This window comes from Coenobita brevimanus, chromosome 77 (assembly GCF_032717465.1).
Source record: "Coenobita brevimanus isolate Jiangsu-jjx chromosome 77, ASM3271746v2, whole genome shotgun sequence".
Classification (NCBI taxonomy): Eukaryota; Metazoa; Arthropoda; class Malacostraca; order Decapoda; family Coenobitidae; genus Coenobita; species Coenobita brevimanus.
In genome coordinates, this window is record NC_137030.1 from 19,807,548 (window position 1) to 19,829,645 (window position 22,098).

Sequence of the window (22,098 nt, forward strand, 5' to 3'; positions counted from 1 at the left end):
ATGCGATACTGGTAGCTATTGGTGTGTAATCAGAAGGATCAGAGGAACTTCCTTTCTTCGGAATTGAGTTGATGTTATCATCTTTCCATGAGTTAGGGAATTAAAAAGTACGTATGCATAGTCTGAATAACCTAGCTAGAAAAGGAGCAAGTTCTGGGGAACACTTTTTCACTATTGGAGGAATTCCGTTTGGACCTAGAGCTCGAAGGTTTTGAAGTTCCTCCTAGTTATTTGTTTACTGATTTCGGGACGCCCATACTGGAAAAATGAGCAGATAGTGCCTGAGAGTGGATGAAGGAGAGGGACAAATGGGAAACAACATCTGAAGAAGAAGGCTTTATTGGTGGAAGTACAATACACACTGGACTTTTCATGACGCATTTTTCGAAAAGTGTACTCGAGACTGGAGGTGGGCCAGTGTGAGATGTAACAAAGAGATGTGACAGTGTGTATGTGTGTGTGTGTGTGTATGTGTGTGTGTGTGTGTGTGTGTGTGTGTGTGTGTGTGTGTGTGTGTGTGTGTGTGTGTGTGTGTGTGTGTGTGTGTGTGTGTGGATTGACAGTAGAAGTATTGTTAGGGCCGGTGTTTTTGTATGACGTAGCATTGTAAGTTATATGTAAGGTGTGGCAGTGTTAGGCGTGGTATTATGTTTCAATGCGAGGTGTGGCAGTGTGTGATTGTAGTGTAAACTGTGGCACTGTATGATATGTCATGTGAGATGTGGTAGGGTGTGGCGTAGCAGTGTGAGGTATGGCAATGAATGATGTGGCCATGTTACTTGCTGTAATTTATGACTCAGTGTGTTGTGTGGCAGTGTTCGGTTAGGTCAGGTGTAGTAATGTGATGATTGCTAGTTTATTTGGTTTGGCAGTGTGTGTAATGACCCTTGCTCATGCTGGTGAGGTACGAATGGGGAAGGGGTGTCTTTTTTATGCATGGAAGAAGGAACAAAAGGCCAGAAGTCTGTAAGATTATTCCTTAAAAAAAAAAAAAAAAAAGGTAACGGAGAGCAGAAACTCAAGATCTGTTCATTTCGAGATGTCTGGATACACTGCGTTTGGAAGACTGGAGGCCATAGACAGTAGGAAATACAGATAGGGGAAGACAGTTCCAGAGTTGACCTGTTGCATACTTGAAGGAGTGGGATTAATGGTTAACTCTTACACTAGAGAGTTGGACAGAAAAGGGATGAGAGTTCGTTGCCAGACGGGTGCTACGTGCCCGCTGCAGTGGTGAAGAGATGCAAGTAGACAGTTCAGAGGAAGAGTGACCATTGAAGAAGCAATAGAAAAGATATAAAGATGCAACAGTGAGGTGATGAGATAGAGGTTGAACGGAGGCAGTAAGAGGAGAACAGTTAATGAGACAAAAAGCCTTTGTTTCCACCTTGTTGAGAAGTGCTGTATCTGAGGAACCTCCCCACACATTAGAAATGTGCTCTACACAGGGCCGAATAAAACCCGTGTATAAAGTCAACGACTGTGCTAGGGTAAAAGAGGCACTGAGTCGGCTTAGCACACCTTATCTGTTGGAATCAGATGTTATAAGTGAGGCATATGATCTTGCCAAGATAAATCCCGAGAGAGTGAAACCCTGAGTATGTTTGAAGATGATGCAGGATTAAGTTGGATATTATAAAAAATTAGAGGATACAACTGCGGAAGATTTTGACTAGTTGAAAGATGTAAGAACTGAGTTGTTGAAGCATTGAAAAAAAAAATTACTTTTACCACAATCAAAGACAGAAGCTAATTCAGACATTGTGTGTGCCATAGCATCATCCCTTGTTTGCTGAAGTAATTGATGAGATGATCGCTGTGGGAAGAAAATGGAACAGTGAAGGGTGGAGTCAGTGTATGAATGGACAGGGTTAGATGTACGGGAAGGTCATTGATGAATAGAAAGAAGAGAGTTGGTGATAGGACAGAACCGTGATGAACACCGCTGTTGATAGCTTTGGGAGAAGAATGGTGGCCGTCTACAACAGCGGCTATAGAACGACCAGAAAGGAAGCTGGAGATGAAGGCACGGATAAAAGGATAAAAACTGTAAGAGGGCAGTTTGGAAATTAAAGATTTTTGTCAGACTCGATCAAAAGCCTTTGAGATGTCCAGTGCAACAGGAAAGCTTTCGCCATAGTCCCGAAAGGAGGATGACCAGGAGTCTGAAAGGTAGGGAAGAAGATCACCAGTCGAGCGTCCCTGGCGGAACCCATACTGACAATCAGAAAGAAGTTTGTGAAAGGAAAGCTGCTTTAACATTTTTTTGTTAAGAACTGATTCAAAATTTTTTGAAATACATGATGTTAAAGCAATTGGGTGATAGTTAGAGGGTTGGGAATGGTCACCCTTCTTTGGGACAGACTGCATGTGAGCAACCTTCCACCATGAAGGAAAGGTACAAGTTGGCAGACAGATGTGATAGAGTCCACCTAGGCACGGTGTAAGCACAGAAGCACAGTTCGTGTGAACAACAGGAGGGACCCCATCAGGCCGATATGCCTTGTTCCTATCGAGGCCAGTGATGGCCGATAATACATCGAGTGAAGAAATTTTAATGTCTGTCATGAGGAGGTCAGAGAGGGGAAGTGATGGAGGAACTTCACCGGAATCGTCCAGGGTGGAATTGGGGGAGAAAGTCTGTAGGAAGAATGATGCATGTGTGTCATAGTCGGTTTATATCATGCCCGAACCGGAAGAGTGCTAACAAAATCAAACATATGAAAGCACATACCATCAGCACCCACTTTAAATGCCCGACATGGTGTAGAATCGAATCACAGACTCAGGTCACTTGTATAGAGAGGTGAGTAAGTAACCGCCGTTCCACGGTAGGTCTAAATTTAACAGAGAGGTAAATATATAAAGAGAAAGGTTGACAAAAAAAGCTAGGCAGTCAGACTGACAGAGCATGATACAGCCCGTGGACAAAACGAGGGAGTCACGCGTCTGACGAGTAGAGGTGGCTGTGATAGACAAAGAGACAGACAGATAGATAGGTAGACAGATAGATAGATAGATAAATGGATGGATGGAGAGTGATAGAACTTACTGACTGAGCGGGGAAGACATGCGTTTGCCGGGTAGAAGTGGCCGGGATACATCAGTGTTAAAGCCGATGGTGTGACAGCGACTGCGGGATGTGGCGCAGGTGACTTGACATGAACTTACGTGACCTGAAATGACATGACCTCTTGCCTCTTACCTCCTATCCCTCATTTTTTCCTGGCGCTTATCTTCTGTCTTCCTGTTTCTCCCTTCCTCATGCTTTCTTGCTTCTTTCATTCCTCCTTCCTGTGTATTCTTTTCCTCTTGTTACTTTTGTCTCCTCATTTTTTGCAACCTACAGTATCTACCTTCTTACAACTTCCACTTTCCTTCCTAACACTATGTATTAACTTTTGGTTCGTTGTTACCTATTCGCACCTCCTACGCCTTTCTTATCTCCCGTTCTGTTTCCTTCCCAATATTCCTCCTAAGTTTTTAAATACATTCTGCCTCTTGTCTTCAACCTTCTACCTCTTTCCCTCCAACATCCTACTTACCTATGTACCTTCCGTCTGTCATTACTTACGACCTACTGCCAACCTCCTAATCCAAATCCTTATCTCTTACCTTATCTCTTACCGTTGTATATACCTACGGTACTTTCGTTCCTTATCTTTCATGTTTATTGTACCTTCTACCTCTCATCGCACACCACCAACTGTAATGCTCGAAACCCTACTTCTAAACTTTTTATTACGTTATTTGTATAAACCTGCGGTCTCTTCCTCCTATCTCTTTCCAAAATATCTATCTCCCAGCTACATTCCCCTGCTTATTTCCTATTCTATCGACCTCCTCCCAACCCCCTATCGTCCTCCTTTATCTCGAACCACCTACCCTCTATCCTCGCCTCATATCTTCTATCTCCTCCCACTTATACCTACTACCTGTCTTCCACATACCTCCTACTTCCTCTTACTTCCTTCAGCCACTTCCCTGCCAGTCAGCAAGTCGCCTTCGGGATCCGCGTTGCTAAAGAGGCCACGCAATACTACACCACCATACCCTCACACCACCACACCATCATACCACCACAACCTAGCACCATCACACCATCACCAACACAATCTCACACAACCACACACTAGCACCACTACACCTTCACACCACCGTACTCTCACACCATCACACACTAGCACTACCACACCATCACACTGCCACACTCTCGCAACACCAAACCCTTACACCACTACATCCTCAACCCACCACACCCTCACACCACCACACCATCACACCACCACACCATCACACCACCGCACCATCACATCACCACACCATTACACCACCACATCCTTACACCACCACACCCTCACACAACACATCCTCACACCACCCATCCTCACACCAACATGCTCTAGCACCCCACACCATCACACCACCACATCCTTACACCACCACACCCTCACACCACACATCCTCACATCAACATGCTCTAGCACCATCACATCACCACACCATCACACCACCCACGCCACCACACCACCACATCCTAACACCACCACACCCTCACACCACACATCCTCACATCAACATGCTCTAGCACCATCACACCATCACACCACCACACCCTTGCATCACCACATCCTCAAATCACCAAACCCTTGCACCACCTCATCCTTACACCACCACACCCTCACACCATGACTCAGGCCACCACTCCCTCACACCGCCACATCCTCGCATCACCACACTTTTACACAAGTACGCCCTTATACCACCACACCACATCACCACTCTCACCATCACAGCACCACTCCTTTTCCCCTCCGTCTTATAGTTGTCTTTTATACATATCCCTCAAACCTTTATTTTTATTCCAGCTTCTTACGAAACTTTCTCATACCGTTTTCTCACAACATGCCCACACCATCATGGTCTAGCACCACTTCTTCCTCACCACATCTTGGAGTGACAAAAGTAACATTCCGTGGAAAAAATATAATAAGGTTTTCATATCAGTGACCTGTGTGATCTATGAAGTTATCTTGCTGCAGGATTACAGCTAAATCGATGTATGTTTCCTTTTTATATGCCGTTTTAATGGTGACCCAGGCTTATCTGCACATGAACTGAATGAATTGAAGGCTGCAGTTGCTATTTTCCCGCAGTCGCGACCTTCCTTTTAGGGGACTGGAAGGGAGTTGAAGGAGGTTGTACAGACGAGCAGTGAAGCCGACCATTTGTATCTGTGTCATCAAGTGAAGGCGTCAGAATCTGCAGATGCAAGTAACAGATGCAAACAAGCAAAAGTCGCCATGTGAAAACAACGAAATAAACAAGGTGAAAGGCGTCAAGTCAATGGAAAACAGTAAACACGCATTATATTCTTGTTGTTACCAGATGATTTCATTCCGTTTAAGAGGCACTCTAGTAGTGAAGAAATTCACTGTGGCTCTGTCATTTCGAAAAGACTACATATACCAAAGAATCAAAACAAGTCAGCACTTTACTCGAAAAGGATGATGGCATTAGAATTCAGAAGTAATGAAAAAAAAAAAAAAATCATCATCGTTGTCATCTCCCATTTGAGGTGAGGTAGGATTGAAAATGAGTCACCAGGTCGTCTGGCTTCATTAAGGTCTACAGTATCTCATTTAACATATCACACTTCAAGAAGATCAGCCAAGTAACAAGAATTTGGGCGTTGTAAACATCAAGGTTTAGATTCCAACAACGGGTAGATCAAGATATCGAGATATTCTAAGCATCCTTTGGTCTGAAGAGTGTGTGGCCTTGGCCATGCCAGACTCTCCACTGATGCTGGATACTGGAAGCTATAACTTCGAGGACCTGGTCATAGTGGTTTAGAAGCTATTTTGAGCATGTATTTCACAGTTCCGATTCAGGAAATTAATGGAAGGTGAACACCTTTTGCCTTTGCCATAATAACAACCTGTATGGTTGCTCTTGACTAATATAGCTCCACTAATTACAGGGATGCACATGCTTCATGGCCACGGCAAGGAAACTTTCTTTCGAAGACAATTCACAAGAAGAGAACAAGTATGTAAAACCGTCATCATCATCATCATCATCATCATCATCATCATCATCATCTAATTCACCTAAAAATATGGGGTGACTGAAATAAGATCTAGAAATAAAGGCAGCGCATAAAATTATCTTAGGTGAAAATGCTGAGATGAAACATCAGCAACAACAACAGCAGCAGAAGCAGCAGCACCACAATAATATATAACAATGTCGTGGCTGCAGCCTTTTACCAAGAACTCTCACTCGCTCATACTCCAGCCCTTGAGACACTTAAATCTTTTTTCTTCACGGAACCACTACAGAACTCTTTCCTTATAACTCCAGGACGTAAAGTCATAGCTTATCACAATCCTGTCATAACTGAAATTTGTGTTTATGGAAGGACAAAACAAGTGGAGTACAAAAGTAATCAAGTACAGGGAGTGGTCCACATATAACGCATCCCAGTTCTTGTGTACTCAGTCGGCGTCAGCATCGTCTATCCTGCATTATTTTCTACGTCTCAAATCCTTTTCCACAACTGATAGTAGTTTTTACGTCCATTGTTCGCATACTGTAGTTGATTAGTAATTCACGAAGCAGTCGAAGTTTCAGCACTCCTCACACCAACAGACTGAACCAAACAAGAACTGAAATGAAATGTCTTATATATGAACCGCATTGTCTGCAACATAGAAGTTAACAAAGACGAAGTACTGTATGGCTCTTTGCAGGAAGAAAAGGAAATAAGAACCTTACGTTTCTTATTATATCAAGAACAAATACAAGTTACCAGAAGAAATCTTTTGACTAATTTATTTTGCAGGAAAACAAACGTTTGCTTCAATAACACATTAACACCACTAATCTCCAAAGGGATCATGGATCTTGGGATTGCTTAATAAAACGTGCGGTATTAACTTGTGTCTGTAACCAGGAACGAGTTCGAACTAATTATCCATCATCCAGTCGTCTGGGTCAGCATCCAGATAACTGGAGACATTAACATACATAGCACCTATAGTGTCTCCCTTCTACAGGTGTCATGGATCCGAGGGCGTGACCTGCGGATCCTGACGGTGGGTCGGTATACGTACACGACGGATCTGCGTTACGAGGCGATCCACCTCAACGGAACCAACCAGTGGACGCTTCGGATCAAGTCTGCCCAGCCCAGGGATCAGGGGACCTACGAGTGTCAGATCAGCACCAAACCTATCATGGCATTCCCCACGTACCTCATGGTGCTGGGTGAGTGCTGCAGAGAGAGAGAGAGAGAGAGAGAGAGAGAGAGAGATCCAAATAAAGCCATCACTACTTTTTGCTGCAGCACAGTATGAGAAAAAAAAAAAAAACTCCTGCTAGTGTAATGATCCGGTATGAGAGAGGTTGCAGGTCCCGGGCAGCTGGAGTGAGGCCATGACGGGTTGTGATGTCACGAACCCAATAAAGTGGTAAAAGACTTCAGTTTATTTTCCAAAGACTTGATTTTAATTTCATACTAGAAAACATAAATTTTCTTCTAAAATGATTAAGATGTAAGAATGGCAAAAGTGCACAGATAAGAAATGAATAAAGCACAGAAACAAGACAGCATTCAAGGTGAGAGGAGATTTGTAGACCTATACCTGTTATTACACTCCACACTATAGCCACAAGCTTGTAGGTGGTGGATATTGATAGATAGATAGAAAGACAGAATATACTGTAGTAGTAGTAGTAGTAGTGGTAGTAGTAGTAGTAGTAGTAGTAGTTGTTGTTCCCTAGGCAGTCTGGCCGAACAGCCCCGAGTCCCTTAGGAAGGCCATAGCCGAGACCGGGCTTTCCCACAGAGCTCTCAAAGAGAGTATGTTGTGTTGTTGGCGTAGGTGATTGTGTGCAATGCAGTCTTCAATAATGTGCTTTGGGTGTTGTTTTGATATTCCTTGGTGTGGGTGGATGTGATGCCATGTAAAATAGTGGATGTTGTGGGTTTGTGAAGGCTGCAGCAAGAAACTGGGTGCCTCTCATATCTAGGTGATCCTTGACTTTGAGGACTTTGGTTTCTTGATGTAGGTGGTCTGTGGGTGTGGTGGCTGTGCAGCCTGTGATTATTTTTAGGGCCTTGTTCTATATGGTCTGTAGAGTGTTGTAGTGTGTTTTGGTGAGGTTAGAAGCCCAGGCAGGGCTTGCATAATTCTTCACTGAACATATGTATTGTTTGTATACTGTGGTGGTCGTTTCTTTGTTGTGTCCGAATGTTGTATGGGCATGTGACCTAAAAGCATTGAGTCTTGGTGATATTTTATTTTTAATGTTTGTGATGTGTTGTTTAAATGACATTGATGTATTGTATGTTACACCAAGGATTGTGTGTTTGTGTGTGTGTGTGTGTGTGTGTGTGTGTGTGGTAGGGGAGTGTTGTTTATGGTGAGGTGTGGGATGTGACTGTGTTCTGCTGTCCAGTTTGTGAGAAGAGTCACTGTAGATTTGGCTGGGGCTATTTTGAGCCTGTTTGTGATGAACCATTCGTGTAGTGTGTTGAGGTAAGGTTGAATGATGTGTGCAGCTGTGTTTGCGTTTTGGTGTGTACATGTAAGTGTTATATCATCTGCATAGGAGGCTATGTGTATCTGTGGTGTGTGGGATGTGGGTATGTCGTGCATGTATAGGTTAAAGAGTGTAGGGGACAAAACAGATCCTTGGGGGACACCGTTTGTGAAGTTTCTGATGGTAGAAGACTGACCGGCTTGTGTTACGTGTGTACATCTGCCTGCTAAGTAGTTTGCCAGCCATCTTTTTATCATGCATGTTTGTGTTGAGTATTTTGTTTGTGAGGTTGTGGTGGGGGATGGCATCAAAAGCTTTGCTAATGTCTAGTGTGATTAGGAGTGTTCTGTGTGGTGGCCTAGCTGAATTCATGCCATCGAAAACTCTCTCTGTAAGATCTGTAAGAAGGGTGTTTGTGGAGTATAGTGACCTAAAGCCATGTTGTGACTGGGCTAGGGGAATGTGAGGTGTGACTAGTTGTAGTACCAGTCGTTCAGTGACTTTAGAGGGGGTGCAGAGGTGTGTGATGGGGCAGTGTGAGAAGAGCAACGTGGGGTCTTTGTTGGGTTTAGGGATAGTGATGATATTGCCATGCTTCCAGATGTTGGGTATTATGTTGTGTGAGTAGCTGTAGTTTGATATGATGGTGAGTGCTTCTACGCCCTGTGGTCCAAGGTGTTTAAGGTGAATGTTGCTTATGTTGTCTGGTCCACAGGCAGATGAGTTCTTGAGGTTGTTAATGATGTGCTTCGTCTGGTTGTAAGTGAAAGGTGCGTAGTCTAGGTCTGTGGGGAACTGTCTCTTACGTTGGATGATACGTCGGTCTTCGGGATGGGGGTTTAGATGGCTGACTTGTGAAAAGTGATTGATGAGAGTGTTTGCTTGTTGTTTGTTTGAGGGTATGGTGTCTGTTGTTGTGATGGCAGCATGTGATTGTGTGGTGTTGCTGTTGGAAAGTGTGATGCTGTTTAGTGTTTTGTAGAGTTTGCTGATGTTTGTTTTGTGGTCAAGTGTTTGGAGGAAATTTTTCCAGTTTAGTGTTTGCTGTTCTGATTTTTATTGTTTATTTGAGTGTTGAGTTCTTGTATTTGTTGTACGGTGTCTTGTGTATGGGGTGTTGGGGAGTGTTGCAGTGTGTCCCGTTGTCTGATGAGGCCTTGAATTTCTGGTGTGAAGTTGGGGTTGTGTCTCTTTCTGTTGCCTCTAGGGATATGTCTTTTGTCTGCGTTTTGTATAATTGTATTGAAAGTGTGCACAGCGATGTGCTTCGTCTGGTTGTAAGTGAAAGGTGCGTAGTCTAGGTCTGTGGGGAACTGTTTGTGATGGGTGTACTGTTTAGCGTTTCGAAATGTTGTTCTGTTTCAGTTACAAAGGCCTCCCAGTTGGCTCTCTTATAAGTAGTGTATGTGTGTTTGTGGCCACCTGGGATGATTCTGGTTTTGGTAGTGATGATGACTGGGAGGTGATCAGAACCTAAGGTTTTGACCACTCTCCATGATGTAGTGGGGGCGAGGTTTGGGGAGCAGAAGGTGATGTCTGGAGATGATGGGAGGAAGAGGGCTTGGTGTGGGATATGGGTATGTTGGTCTGGATTGTTCAGTATGAAAAGATGATCTGTCTGGGATTGTAGTACCTGCCCTTTGTCGGCGTCAGGGTTGTTGACATGCCAGGCCGACGACTTGGCGTTGAAATCACCACCCAAGATGATGTTGGGTATGTTGGTGATGTGGTATCTGTGGAGAGTGATTGTGTAGTACTGTGGGGGACGATTGGGGGGGAATGTATGTGTTAGCGATTGTTATGTGTGATTTGTTACCAGTGCGTATTTTAACTGATTGTATTTCTGTTGTGGAGTCATGTGGAGGGAGAAGTAACTTTGTGTGTGCACTGGTATCTGCAAAGTTGATGAATTTGTGTACCAGGGTGATGAGTCCACCGCCACCGCCGTCGGCCCGGTCTTGTCGAATGGTGGTGAAGTTATGAAATGTTGGTGTTTTCTGTGCTTTGTGTAGTTTTGTTTCTTGGAAGATGGCAATGTGTATGTTCTGTTGTTTGATGAATTGTGTGAGTTCTTGTTTTTTGGTGTTTATGCCATCTATGTTTAACTGAAGGATGTTTATGTTGTGTGTCCGATGTGTGTTGGCTGCAGCAGCATGGGGGGGGAGGTGGTGTGGGTGGAGGGGAAGGGGTAGGAGGAGGTTGTGATGGAGGTAAGGGTTGAGGTGGAGTAGGATGGGTTGGAATGGGAGGAGTTGGGGGACTGGATGGCGTTGGAAGGATCGGTGGGTTTGGATGTGGAGGTGTGCAGGAAGTAGGAGTAGGATTGGTAGGGGGGTTGGTGGGTGGGGGGAAGGAGCATAAGGAGCAGGTCCAGGTATTTGTGTAATGTTTTCTGGATGCGAGTGTTGTGCAGATGTAATGGGTCTAGTTCTTGCAGGAATTGCATTGAACTGAGCCCTTTGTCTGTCGGCTCAACGTGATAGTTTTTGAGCATGTTGGACATATGTATTTGTTGGTGGGTCCTGGATTGCTCTCAATGTCCCCAGCTAGAAGAAGTCGTCGAGAAATGACAGCCGGGGAGTTATTTCTCGGTGTAGAAAAAATGGTGTTGTTGTGTGTGTTGTGTTGGGAGATGTGGTACTTGCCCGGGTGACCGAAGCCACTCCCAGGTACTCGAGCCCCGTGTGGGGCCGGGGGGGGGGGGGTTTGTGGTGGTTTGGCCCCCATGCTGTCCTCCACTTCTCTTCGACAGCTCCTGGGGGGTAGACCCACGACGAGGACGCCACCGCTCCAGGTCCAGAATATACTGTAGATAGATATACCGTATATTGTCATCAAGATTCAGTATATATATATATATATATATATATATATATATATATATATATGAGCCTCTGTGGTACAGTGGTAGAGTGTGCGTTTCGCACGCTGGTGAGCGCGGGTTCGCCTCCCGGCAGAGTTGTAAAAACTTTGGGAAGCGTTCACCAAGCCACTTGCTACTTTGGCGGACACAAGGGGTGCTGTGGTTGAACCAGTGTCGCATATTAGTATGCTTGCACCCAGTCGGCTTAAGGCGGGCCGATTACACTTGGTTCACAAACTACATACACACCCAAAGCCACTACAACACTACAATCACACTCACAAGCACTTCTCACCCTACGTACAATCTCTACCAGACAGCTTAAGCCACTGGGTAGAGATACATTGGCTGTATAGTCCGTGCTTCGGTAGGGATAGGCCGGTCCTGCAGTGGACCCCAACGGCTGCTGATGATATATATACAGAGAGAGATGCCGTGAATCATCATCAATACTCTCTCTCTCTATGTGTGTGTGTGTGTGTGTGTGTGTGTGTGTATAACTTCTGACTTCTGTTGACCTCAGCTGAACTTTCTCTCTTCCCCGGCAGAGCCCCGAGGTGAGATCCTTGGCACCCCTGATCTGTTCGTGCAGAAGGGCAGCATGATCAACCTCACCTGCATCCTACACGACCTGCCGGAGCCGCCTGCGTACGTCAGATGGTTCCACAAGGATAAACATCACGGCCCAAGGGTAGGTTACCACACGACGGCGGGGTGGGGCTGGATAGCGTGGGGTAGGGTAAGGAGCGGTAGGCTTCGATAAGGAGACAGGGCAAGGCATGACAGAGAATGGAACGGTAGGGTAGGGTAGGGAAGGGTACGATAGGTTACGATAAGACAGGACAGGGCTCGATAGTCCATGACAGAGTGTGGTCACTTAGGGGAACGGTATGGCAGGGTCAGTGAAGGGTAGGCCACAGAAGGGATTGGTAGAGTAGGAGAAGACAAATTACGTCACTAAGGGGAAGAGCATGATATGGCAGAAGGCAGGCAGAAAGAAAGGACAGGGTAACGCATTATAGGACAGTGGAAGGGCAGGGTAGGTGACTGAGGAGGAAAGCAGGGTAGAGCAAGACAAGGCAAGGGAAAAGAGGGTAGTATAAGGTAAGTCATGGAGTGTTACCGCAGGTTCAGTTATAACAGAGAGTGTGAGAGGGTAGAATAATGCCAGCTCTTGCTTGTCGATTGCAGTCCACCCTTACGGAGACTCAGCAAAGCCGTGACGTATCAGTCAATTACCTGTTTTGCCTTATGTATTCCAGTTTTCTTATACGTAATACCAACTGCCCTATTATCGTTGTTAGCTACATCAGTACTGAATGAATTGTTCCTAAGGAAATAAATTAAGGTTCTAAGATTTATGTTTCATTATTCCAGAAGCACATTTTTACGACTCAAAGCTCATACATTATACCTGGAAATTATGGTACTTGTACAGTAGACTGATGGCGAAGAACAGGGAGACATGGAAGCAACTCGTTTGTGGCCAACCCTTCCGGGATTAAGGAGTCTGGCTCTAGTTAATACAACTAGGCCTATTCAGTTTATTTACTCAACCTGGAAAGGGTTCTTCAGCCTGAAGTAGCAAAACTACGTAAATGAACAGATACATGAGTGTGTAATGTATGCATGCACGAATGTATGTATGTACACTGTATGTATTAGCTTGCTTGTCCACACCTGGCTATGGCGGACAACTCAGCTATGCACGTTCAAGCAGTGTTTTAAGGGTCCTGAAAGAAAACGAATCATTAGAGCCAAGAAACTTTTTTTTTTTTTTGTATCTCTCACTAGAGAAGTGGCCCATCCCCACCAGATGCTTCAAGCTCCGGCGTAGGAGTGCAGGGCTTTTGGAGTGTAGGATGATAAGCTCATGTGGAGATGAGTTGGTAGGATGTGTTTGTGGGTATTTTTTTTTTTTTCTCTCCTTTTTAAATGTTCAACTTCGGGTACAACTTTATAAACCGTTTCCTAAGGCCCAGCTATTCTCTTACATACGCGTACGAATACTGCACACCATAAGTCACCAGTTTGACGTAATACCCACCGAGCATATTGAGAACATGGTAGGACTGTCTCACTCTGGACTGGTGTGATGGTATTAGCTGAGGTGTTTTTGTGTCTTGTCAGTGGGTCCTGTGGAAGATAGAGTATAACTTTAAGGAAAATCAAACATTCAACCAGTTATTTCACACAGTCTCGGAATGAACTCGTGCACTTTCGGAGAATAAGCCACATCTCAAACCTCTTGACTACCACACCCCTATTGAACCACTACCTACCTCAGCACAAATCACCAAGACAATCTCCACGGAGTGCGAACATGTGAGAGTATATCAAAGGACATATTACTTAGTAACTACTACCTCCTTTTAAGTATCTGCTGGGATCAAATTTAGGTAAGAAGAGCTGGTAGACGCAGATAATGAGAAGTGAGGCATATTATTACTTTTTTTATTTTTTTTACCCAAAAGTTTCGTGATACTTCATTAACCCAGACCGGTTCTATAACACAGTGTAATTAAACCCATGTTAATATGGCTGATGGTATTATTACCTTTTCAAAATCTGGTTATTATTCTTTGTTAGTGGCATTTGCAGGTGGCGATATTTTACCACGGATATTGTCATTAGCAGCCGTCACGACGACCTTCATTACCCGCGTTACGGTAGTTTCTATCTTTCTATCTATTTATTGCCAGACGCCTTAATCCCGTAAGGGGTGGCCACAAACAAATTTCCTCCATGTCGGCCTGTCCAGTGCCACATCACTGCCTTGCTCCCAGCTCACACTACCCTCTCTCATATACCTCTCCACTTCATTTCTCCATCTCATCGCCGGCCTCTCCCTCCCTCTTCTCCCCCAGTCCACCTCACTCGCATACACTCTCCTCGTTAGTCTCTCGCTCTCCATCCTCTCCACATGGCCAGACCACTTAAATATATGTCTCCTAACGCTACATCCAAACCACAAAGCTCTTTCACTTCCTCATTTGTTAGTCTGTCTCTCCACGTAACTCCACACACTCCTCTCAGCTAACTCATTTCCACTGCTTTCACTCTTGACTTTGGCCTTCCAACAAGGTCCAAGTTTCACTTCCATACGTTAGAGTTGGTATCACAAAACTGTCATGCAGCGCCTTTTTTACTTCCATGCTCACTTCCTTGTTCCTTATCATTGCTTTCAAAGAACCAGCAACTTTCTTCCCTGTTGTATCCTTTCAAGCACTTCACCCACTAAAACTTCCATCCTTTCACATCACACTACCCAAGTACTTAAACGCACCCACATTTTCCATTTCCTCCTCATCCAGCCTCACCGTAAGTTCAGTGACTTCATATCTCTCAAAGACCCTAACTTTACTCTTTCCTACATTCACCTTTAGATTTCGTTTCTTGCATATACTCCCAAATTCATTCACCAAGCCTTGCAGTTCCCCTTCGTCTTCACCTAACAACACAGTATCATCTGCAAAAACAGTACAGGGAGTTTCTAAACACTGCCTTCTCTCATTTGGGTCGCTCCAACGTCCACTGCCCTATCTTGTATCTCTAATAACGCCATCCATATACAGACTGAACAACCATGGTGACATGACACATCCCTGTTTCAATCCAATATTCAGATAGAAAATTTCACTCTGTTCACTTTCCATACGCATTGCAGCCTTAGCACCGTCATACATACTCTTCAAGGGATTCTACAACTTCCCATTTACTCCATATATCCTTAATACTTTCCACATTCTTTGTCTATCCACTCTGTCAAATGCTTTCTCCAAATCCCTTCCTAAAACCTCCTTGTTCTTTTCCAACGAATTCCTCTGTTATTTCCCTAACTCGGTCAATAAGTATCTTACCATATACGTTTCCTAGTACACTAAGAAGACAAATGCCTCTGTGATTACAACACACTTCTTTTTCCCCATTTCCTTTTGTACAGGGGAATAATTATACATGACTTCCAATCCTCTGGGACTCTACCTTCCTCCCAGGCCAATCTGCACATCTTCCACATCAGTTTTACTACTATCTATCCCCCATGCTTTAGCATTTCACCACACACTCCATCAATTCCTGGGACTTTCCCCATTTTGACTTTCCTCATTGCTTCCAGTACTTCCATCCCATTGATTCCTTCCTCTCTTCTCACCTCCCTCCCTCTCCCAGCCATTCCCAGCCACATATACTAGCATTACTTTTATTTTTTATGTTCAACAGTTCCTTAAAGTGTTCTCTCCATCTGCTGACTTTTTCTCCCTTCTCCACTGGCAATCTATCATTTTTATCTTTCACTCCCCGACTTACTTCTTTATCACTCTGTCTGACTCTCTTTACCTCTTTCCAGAACATTTTCTTACATTCGCTCCACTTTACACTCAGATTCGTTTTAAATTCCTCATCCACTCTTCATATTCTCTCACTACTCTTTTCACCTCCTTCTTCCTCCCAGTATATACGTCTCTCTTCTGTTTCTCAACTTCCTCCACGCCCCTGTTTCTCATCCACTCACTATATGCTTTCTTCTTTTGCGCCACAGCCTCTCTCACCTCTTCATTCCACCATGCTGTTCCCTGCATCCCCTTTATTCTTCTCCTCACCCTACACAGCACCTCACATGTTGCACAGATTTCTTCTGTGAATATCTTGCACTCACCTTCCACGTCCCCCATCTACTCCAAATCATATTTACCCAATCGCCCGTCCACTTCTCTCTTATATTCTGTCTTTTTTTCCATCCTTTTTGCAACCTTTCTACTCTCATTGTATGGACTACTTCATCCTGTCCTTCCCCCTTCTCCTCTTCCTCCATTTCATTTGGACTTCAGAAAGTCCACTACCCCAACCTCTGTATGTCCTTGAATCCATTACTCACCTTCTCATTCTGTCATCCACACACACATAATCATTCCTTGCCGTCCGTTCATTCAGTTAACCACCTTCCCTTCTCATCACTCGCCACGTACACCTGTGGATCATTTTGTGTCTAATGAGGGTACTGGCAATCATCAGCTCCTTTACGTCCATTAGAGCGTGTAATTTCAGACATTATCTGCATTTATAGCAGACGATTTTGTTAGCAGGGAGAGTCATAGGAGCCTGAGAATGTGAATATCTGTTTTCCTGCCTTGTTTCTTATTTTTCTTATTATTTCTCATTTTCCTTGCTTCTTCAATCCCCAACTCCTTCCTCTTCTTCCACTACCACCACCATTTCTTCCAGTGACACGCTCCCACAGATAAGAGATTTCACTATTTTTCGTTCTCTGCCTCTCTCCCGGCAGCTGAGAGAGAGAGAGAGAGAGAGAGAGAGAGAGAGAGAGAGAGAGAGAGAGAGAGAGAGATTAAATCTTCGGCTCCTGTCTACGCCATTGGGTTTTATATTTAGGCTACTTCCCGACAACACTATTTAGGGGAAAGCGAAAACACCTTTAGATAACCCTTTCCCCAGTGTTCATGTGATCAAGCCCTTTTTTGAGGCTGCTAGAAACGATTGTTTATCCAGCTGAGGATACATTATCTTTCGTCTGTACTGAGACTAGTGTATTTGACGGGAGCTAGGCCAGATTACTGTGTGTGTGTGTGTGTGTGTGTGTGTGTGTGTGTGTGTGTGTGTGTGTGTGTGTGTGTCATCGTCTGCTTTCCTCTTGTCTGAGTTTTCTTTTTGTCTTACAGTTCTCATTTTATTCGATATTTTTATTTTTTTTTTCCTCGTTTTGTTTTCATATATTTTCTTCATTTTTTTTTTGTACTCGTTTGAATTTCCATTTTTTCTTCCTTGTGTGGTCCTCTCTACCTTTATTTGTTGTTTTCTCTTGCTCCTCAGTTTTATTCCTTTTCGTTCTCGTGTCGTTTTGTTGTTTCCTTAATTCTTTTTCTCGTTCCCTTCTTCCCCCTCTTCGTATGTGAGGGCTGGTCCTGCTGCCCTGCCCCTCTCCCGCTCCCCTGCGCTGACGGAGGTGTGGTTGACGCTGCTGTGGACTCTTAATAACGCGTTGATTATGAGGCACACGTTAACAGGTTATGGATCACAGCAACTGCAGTATAGTCTCTCTCTCTCTCTCTCTCTCTCTCTTGTTTGATTTTTCCTCCTATTCTTTTCAATCTCTTATTTTTTTTTTCTTCGGTTTTCTCATTTTCTTAATTTTATTCTTTTTTATTTCTGATTTTCCTGTTTTGTTCTCCTTTTCGCCTCGTTCTCTGATCTAATTTTTTTTTTCTCTTCCGTCTCATTTTCCTTTTAGTTCTTATGTGCTTATCATGCCTCACGGGACTGACGGGAGGTGTAGCTCACGTTGAGGTGGTATATTATTGTTTGTGACGTGTTGGTTACTGAGGCATCTGTACTGACGAGGGCTGACCCACGACAATTCTTTTCTTAAACCCTCGTTTTGTCTTTTTCTCTGCCCCACGTAAACCATTAGGCGATGCCGTGTCTATTTTCTAGTGACTGAAAGTGGTGTTCCTCGGCCCTATGAATCAGTTGCCTTTGGGACCCGTGAATCATCACTTGAATGTATACAGAAGAGTTGCACTTCTGTGCCAGGCGTGTAAATGTCGGTTGTTGCAATACAAGCACATAGTCCTTTTTTCGTCTCTGTTGTTCATATTCCTCTTCGTTAAATTTTTAATGATTTTTCGCTCTTCACTTTTCTGTCTATCGGCTTCATTTCATTTTTCGTTACCTTCGCCAACGAAGTTGGAGGACGTTTTGTATTCACCTATGTTTGTCTGTTTGTCCACACGATATCTCCAAAAGTTCTCGGTCAATTTCAAAGAAATCTTGTGGAAAGGTGGGCCATGAACCATGAAAAACTTGATAAAATTTGGGGCAAATTCGGATCCGGATCCTATGTAGCCCGCACGATACCTCCAAAAGTTCTCAATGAATTTATATGAAATTTTGTGGTAGGGTGGGCATGGGCCAAGAAAGAGTTTATTAAATTTGGGGACGGATCTGAATCCGGATCCGGATCCTATGTATCCTATACAATATCTCCAAAAGTTTTCAACGAATTTCAATAAAATTTTATGGAAGAGTGGGCCATGGGTCAAGGAACACTTATTAAAGTTGTGGGCCGATCCGGATCCTATGTATTCCATCAAAATCTCCAAGGATCCAGATCCGGATCCTTTTTAATGGCAATGGCATTAGCCATTATAAATGTTCCGACTGTCTGTCTGTCTGGTCTGTCTGTCTGTCTGTCTGTCTGTCTCTCTCTCTCTCTCTCTCTCTCTCTCTCGTTTTATTTCCTCCCTTTTTTCCTCAAATTCCTCTGGTCATTGTGTTTCCTTGTTCTGTTTTAGTCTCTCCTAAGCTGTTGCCGTTCATTTTTATTCCCTCTCATGTCATTATTTTGTCAGCTCCTGTCGTTCCTTTATTTTCTCTTGCACTCGTGTATCCTTCTGTGTGTTTTTTTTTTAATCATCCCTTTCCACTCTTTCTAACTATTTCTGTACATTTTCATTTCCCTTATTTTCCCTTGTGTTTTATGATTTTCTCCTCTATTCTTCCGTGTGTGTTTTTGTGTCTTTTTTATCTCCCTCTCATTCCACTTTCTCCTGGCCCTTTTTCCTTAGTGTCTGTCATTTCTTTCTTCCCACTGCAGAGCTCACTGGGAGTAGAGAAGACACAGCATTTCTCTAGACGAAGGTATTACAAAATAACATTGTCATAGCAACAATGAGCGCAGCAGAAAACATTTTAGGGATAACTATGGTATTATTAATTTTCCCAATCATATTTCATAGAGTCATCTTCGCTGGAATGGAACTGTACACATTCGATGTGCTTGTTTCCTTTCCACTAGCCCTTCCCCCTACCCACTTAATCGTTTGCAGCATTAGCCTTATGGAAATGAGTATGATCTATCTGCCCCCTTTCCTCCCTCTTCTCGATTGTTTTGCATTTGAATCTTCCATTTTCTGCCATTCCTCTTTCAAGTCGTCTTTTTTTCCCTCTGCTGTAGCCCTTTTTCTAATCACTTAGTTACCTTTCTCGTGCAGCACATCATCTACAACAACAGTCTTCGGGGATGTCAGTGATCTTCCTCTTTCCCCCTCTCGTTCCTTCTGTCTTTATTCTTTTTAACCTATTCTTGTCTCTCCTGTTGTCCTTATTAACTCTATATTCACTTCTTTCCATTCTTCTATTTTCCTGCTATTGTTTTTCGTTCCTAGTGCTTGCTTCAACTGATATATTAACCTCTCCCACTCCTCTCGTCCTCCAGAACATCAGCTACAGCAGCAGCCGCGGTGGAGTGTCCATGATAGTGGAGAAGGGCCCCACCACCATCAGTCACCTGCTCATCACCTCAGCCCGCGTTTCAGATACCGGCAACTATACATGTGCCCCGGCAGGCCTTAACTCCACATCTGTTATGGTGCACGTGCTTGATGGTGAGTGTAGGGGTAGAGATGTGGAAGGGGGTGGGCGAATGTGCTCCAGCAGGCCTTAACTCCACATTTTTTTTTTTTTATATAATGCACGTGCCTAATGGTGAGTGTAGGAGGTAGGGGTGGGGAGGGAGGTGGAGGAATGCTCCCCGGCAGACCTTAACTCCACATTTGTTATTGTACACGTGTATGATTGTTACTGTAGGAGTAGGGGTCAGGAGGGAGGTGAGGGAATAGAGCCATAGCATGAAAAATTATGAGTTGAAAACATTGTAACGTTATAATTAAAAAAAAATCTTTTTTCGAAGTTCATTGTTCAATTATACACACACTCAAATACCTTGTTTAGGGTGCATTTTTCTGCACTGGCGAGTAAGTCCAGTCCAAAAATTAAAGCTTTCTTGCAAAACATTTTTGTATGTTTCTTTTATTCCAAGAATTCCTGTCTAAGTATACCCAAACATTTAAATTTCCTTTTATTTATATGTTTTTGTGAGGCCGAATTATTCCAAAGTAACTGTTATGAATAATTTTATGTTCTGTGTCCAAGAACGTCAAGTTACCACCTTTCTGTGTCAATATATTTTTCTACCGCGTGTATAACATCACCCCAAGAATTCTTTAAATGCCATAAATTTTCAAATGCCTTTATGTAGTATCAGAGTGATTCTCATTGTCATTTGTCAGTAAACACTGCATTGCATAGCATAAATAAACTTATCATTGTACATTTTGGTTTAGTGAACTGTAAGGTCTTAACAAAATGCAGGATCATTCAGTGATGCAAAAATTATTAAGAAAACTAATCCAAGCAGTTTATTGATATTCAAGATTTCTTGTTAATCCTATGTTGTGCCTCTAAAATATATATTATTTAAAAATAGACCAGAAGGCCTTGGATGCATAAGCAGAACAGAAGTGTCTAGAGACATAAATAGAACGGAATTTTCTAGATGGATAAATAAAACATAAGTTTTTGGATGCATAACCATAAACAGAGAAGTTTTTGAATGTATTTATTTCTACGTGACCCAGTTATACAAGTCTAATACTTTATTTTTTTGAAATTTATGTCCAGAGATTTCCCTGTGGCTAGCAAAACCGTCTAGTGTTACCCGAGTGACCTTCGTGAGTCGCCTACCGAGAATTAACCCCTTCAGTCAATTGACATTCTGTTGGTTTATTCTTCACACCTCCTGACCATTTTATCCACCTTAGGAAAAATCTTTAGTAGTCATGGGTTAATTATGGCTATATTTATATCCTCGAAATGGAAAAGCCAGACCCAAACTGAAAGAAACTGTCTGCAGATAGGCTAGTGGTGTGCAAAGTAATATACACGTCACCGGATTAAAGGGGTGAAAGGCCTTTATTATTTGTACCTAATGTCCGTGAATAATGCTTCTCTGTGTGTAAACACTAATTTTATTATGCTAAGAAGCAAGGCAGATTTTCCAAACTTTTAAGGTAGAAATTATCGAGGCTCGTGCCCACGATTACTTGAATACCCACACCTTTATACAGTACATATATTTTTTTCTTTATCAAAATATTTCAGTTGAGAATCTTCTTTATACCTTTTAGATGTGCAATTTCGAAGTCTTTAAGCTGACTGCCTAATAATACTTGATCAGCACCTCTTTCTAAGCCAAAATATTCCAACCTCAAACCTTTACCTTGCCTTTATGCTATTAATTGTTGTAGTGTTTAAGGTGAGTGCCTAAGAATATTTCAATGGCACCGTTTCCCCCCCCCCCCACCTCCAGGAGAACTGCCAGCCGCAATGCAGACCAACCGAGGCTCGCTGGTGTGTGTTGGTGGTGGTGGTCTGTGTCTCCTGCATGCTGGTATTGGCCTAGCGATACTCTGGCTACAGGGCAGGCTTCACGGCACCTAAGTAAGTGATAGTGTGGTGTGGTGTGGTGTGCTTTGTTGGTATCGTTGTTAGTGTTATGTAGTTGGTTTATTTGTGTGGTGTGGTGGAAAGGTTACAAGAGGATAGACAAAAGGCAGAATATAAGAGGGAAGTGGAGAAGCAACTGGGTAAATGTGGATTGGAGCAGATGGGGGACGTGGAAGGTGTGTGCAAGATATTCACAGAAGAAATCTGTACAGCATGTGATGTGGTGTGTGGGGTGAAGAGAAGACGAAAGGGGGAGCAGGGAACACCATGGTGGAATGAAGAGGTGAGAGAGGCTGTGGCACAAAAGAAGAAAGCATATAGTGAGTGAATGGGAAACAGGGGGTTGGAAAAAGTTGAGAGAAGAAAGAGAGAGTTATATGTTGATA

At 43.4% G+C, this 22,098-nt stretch overlaps 1 protein-coding gene across 1 annotated transcript in view; it reads left to right on the top strand.

The window, feature by feature from the left end:
• LOC145408508 (zwei Ig domain protein zig-8-like) overlaps nucleotides 1–21,706 on the top strand; it is a 96,367-nt gene extending 74,661 nt beyond the window's left edge. The window contains exons 3-6 of the mRNA XM_080279240.1: nucleotides 7,062–7,272; nucleotides 11,962–12,104; nucleotides 19,644–19,812; nucleotides 21,576–21,706. Coding sequence (XP_080135366.1) covers nucleotides 7,062–7,272; nucleotides 11,962–12,104; nucleotides 19,644–19,812; nucleotides 21,576–21,706 — 654 coding nt within the window. The remainder of the gene's footprint in view (nucleotides 1–7,061; nucleotides 7,273–11,961; nucleotides 12,105–19,643; nucleotides 19,813–21,575) is intronic.
• Nucleotides 21,707–22,098: the final 392 nt, after the last annotated feature.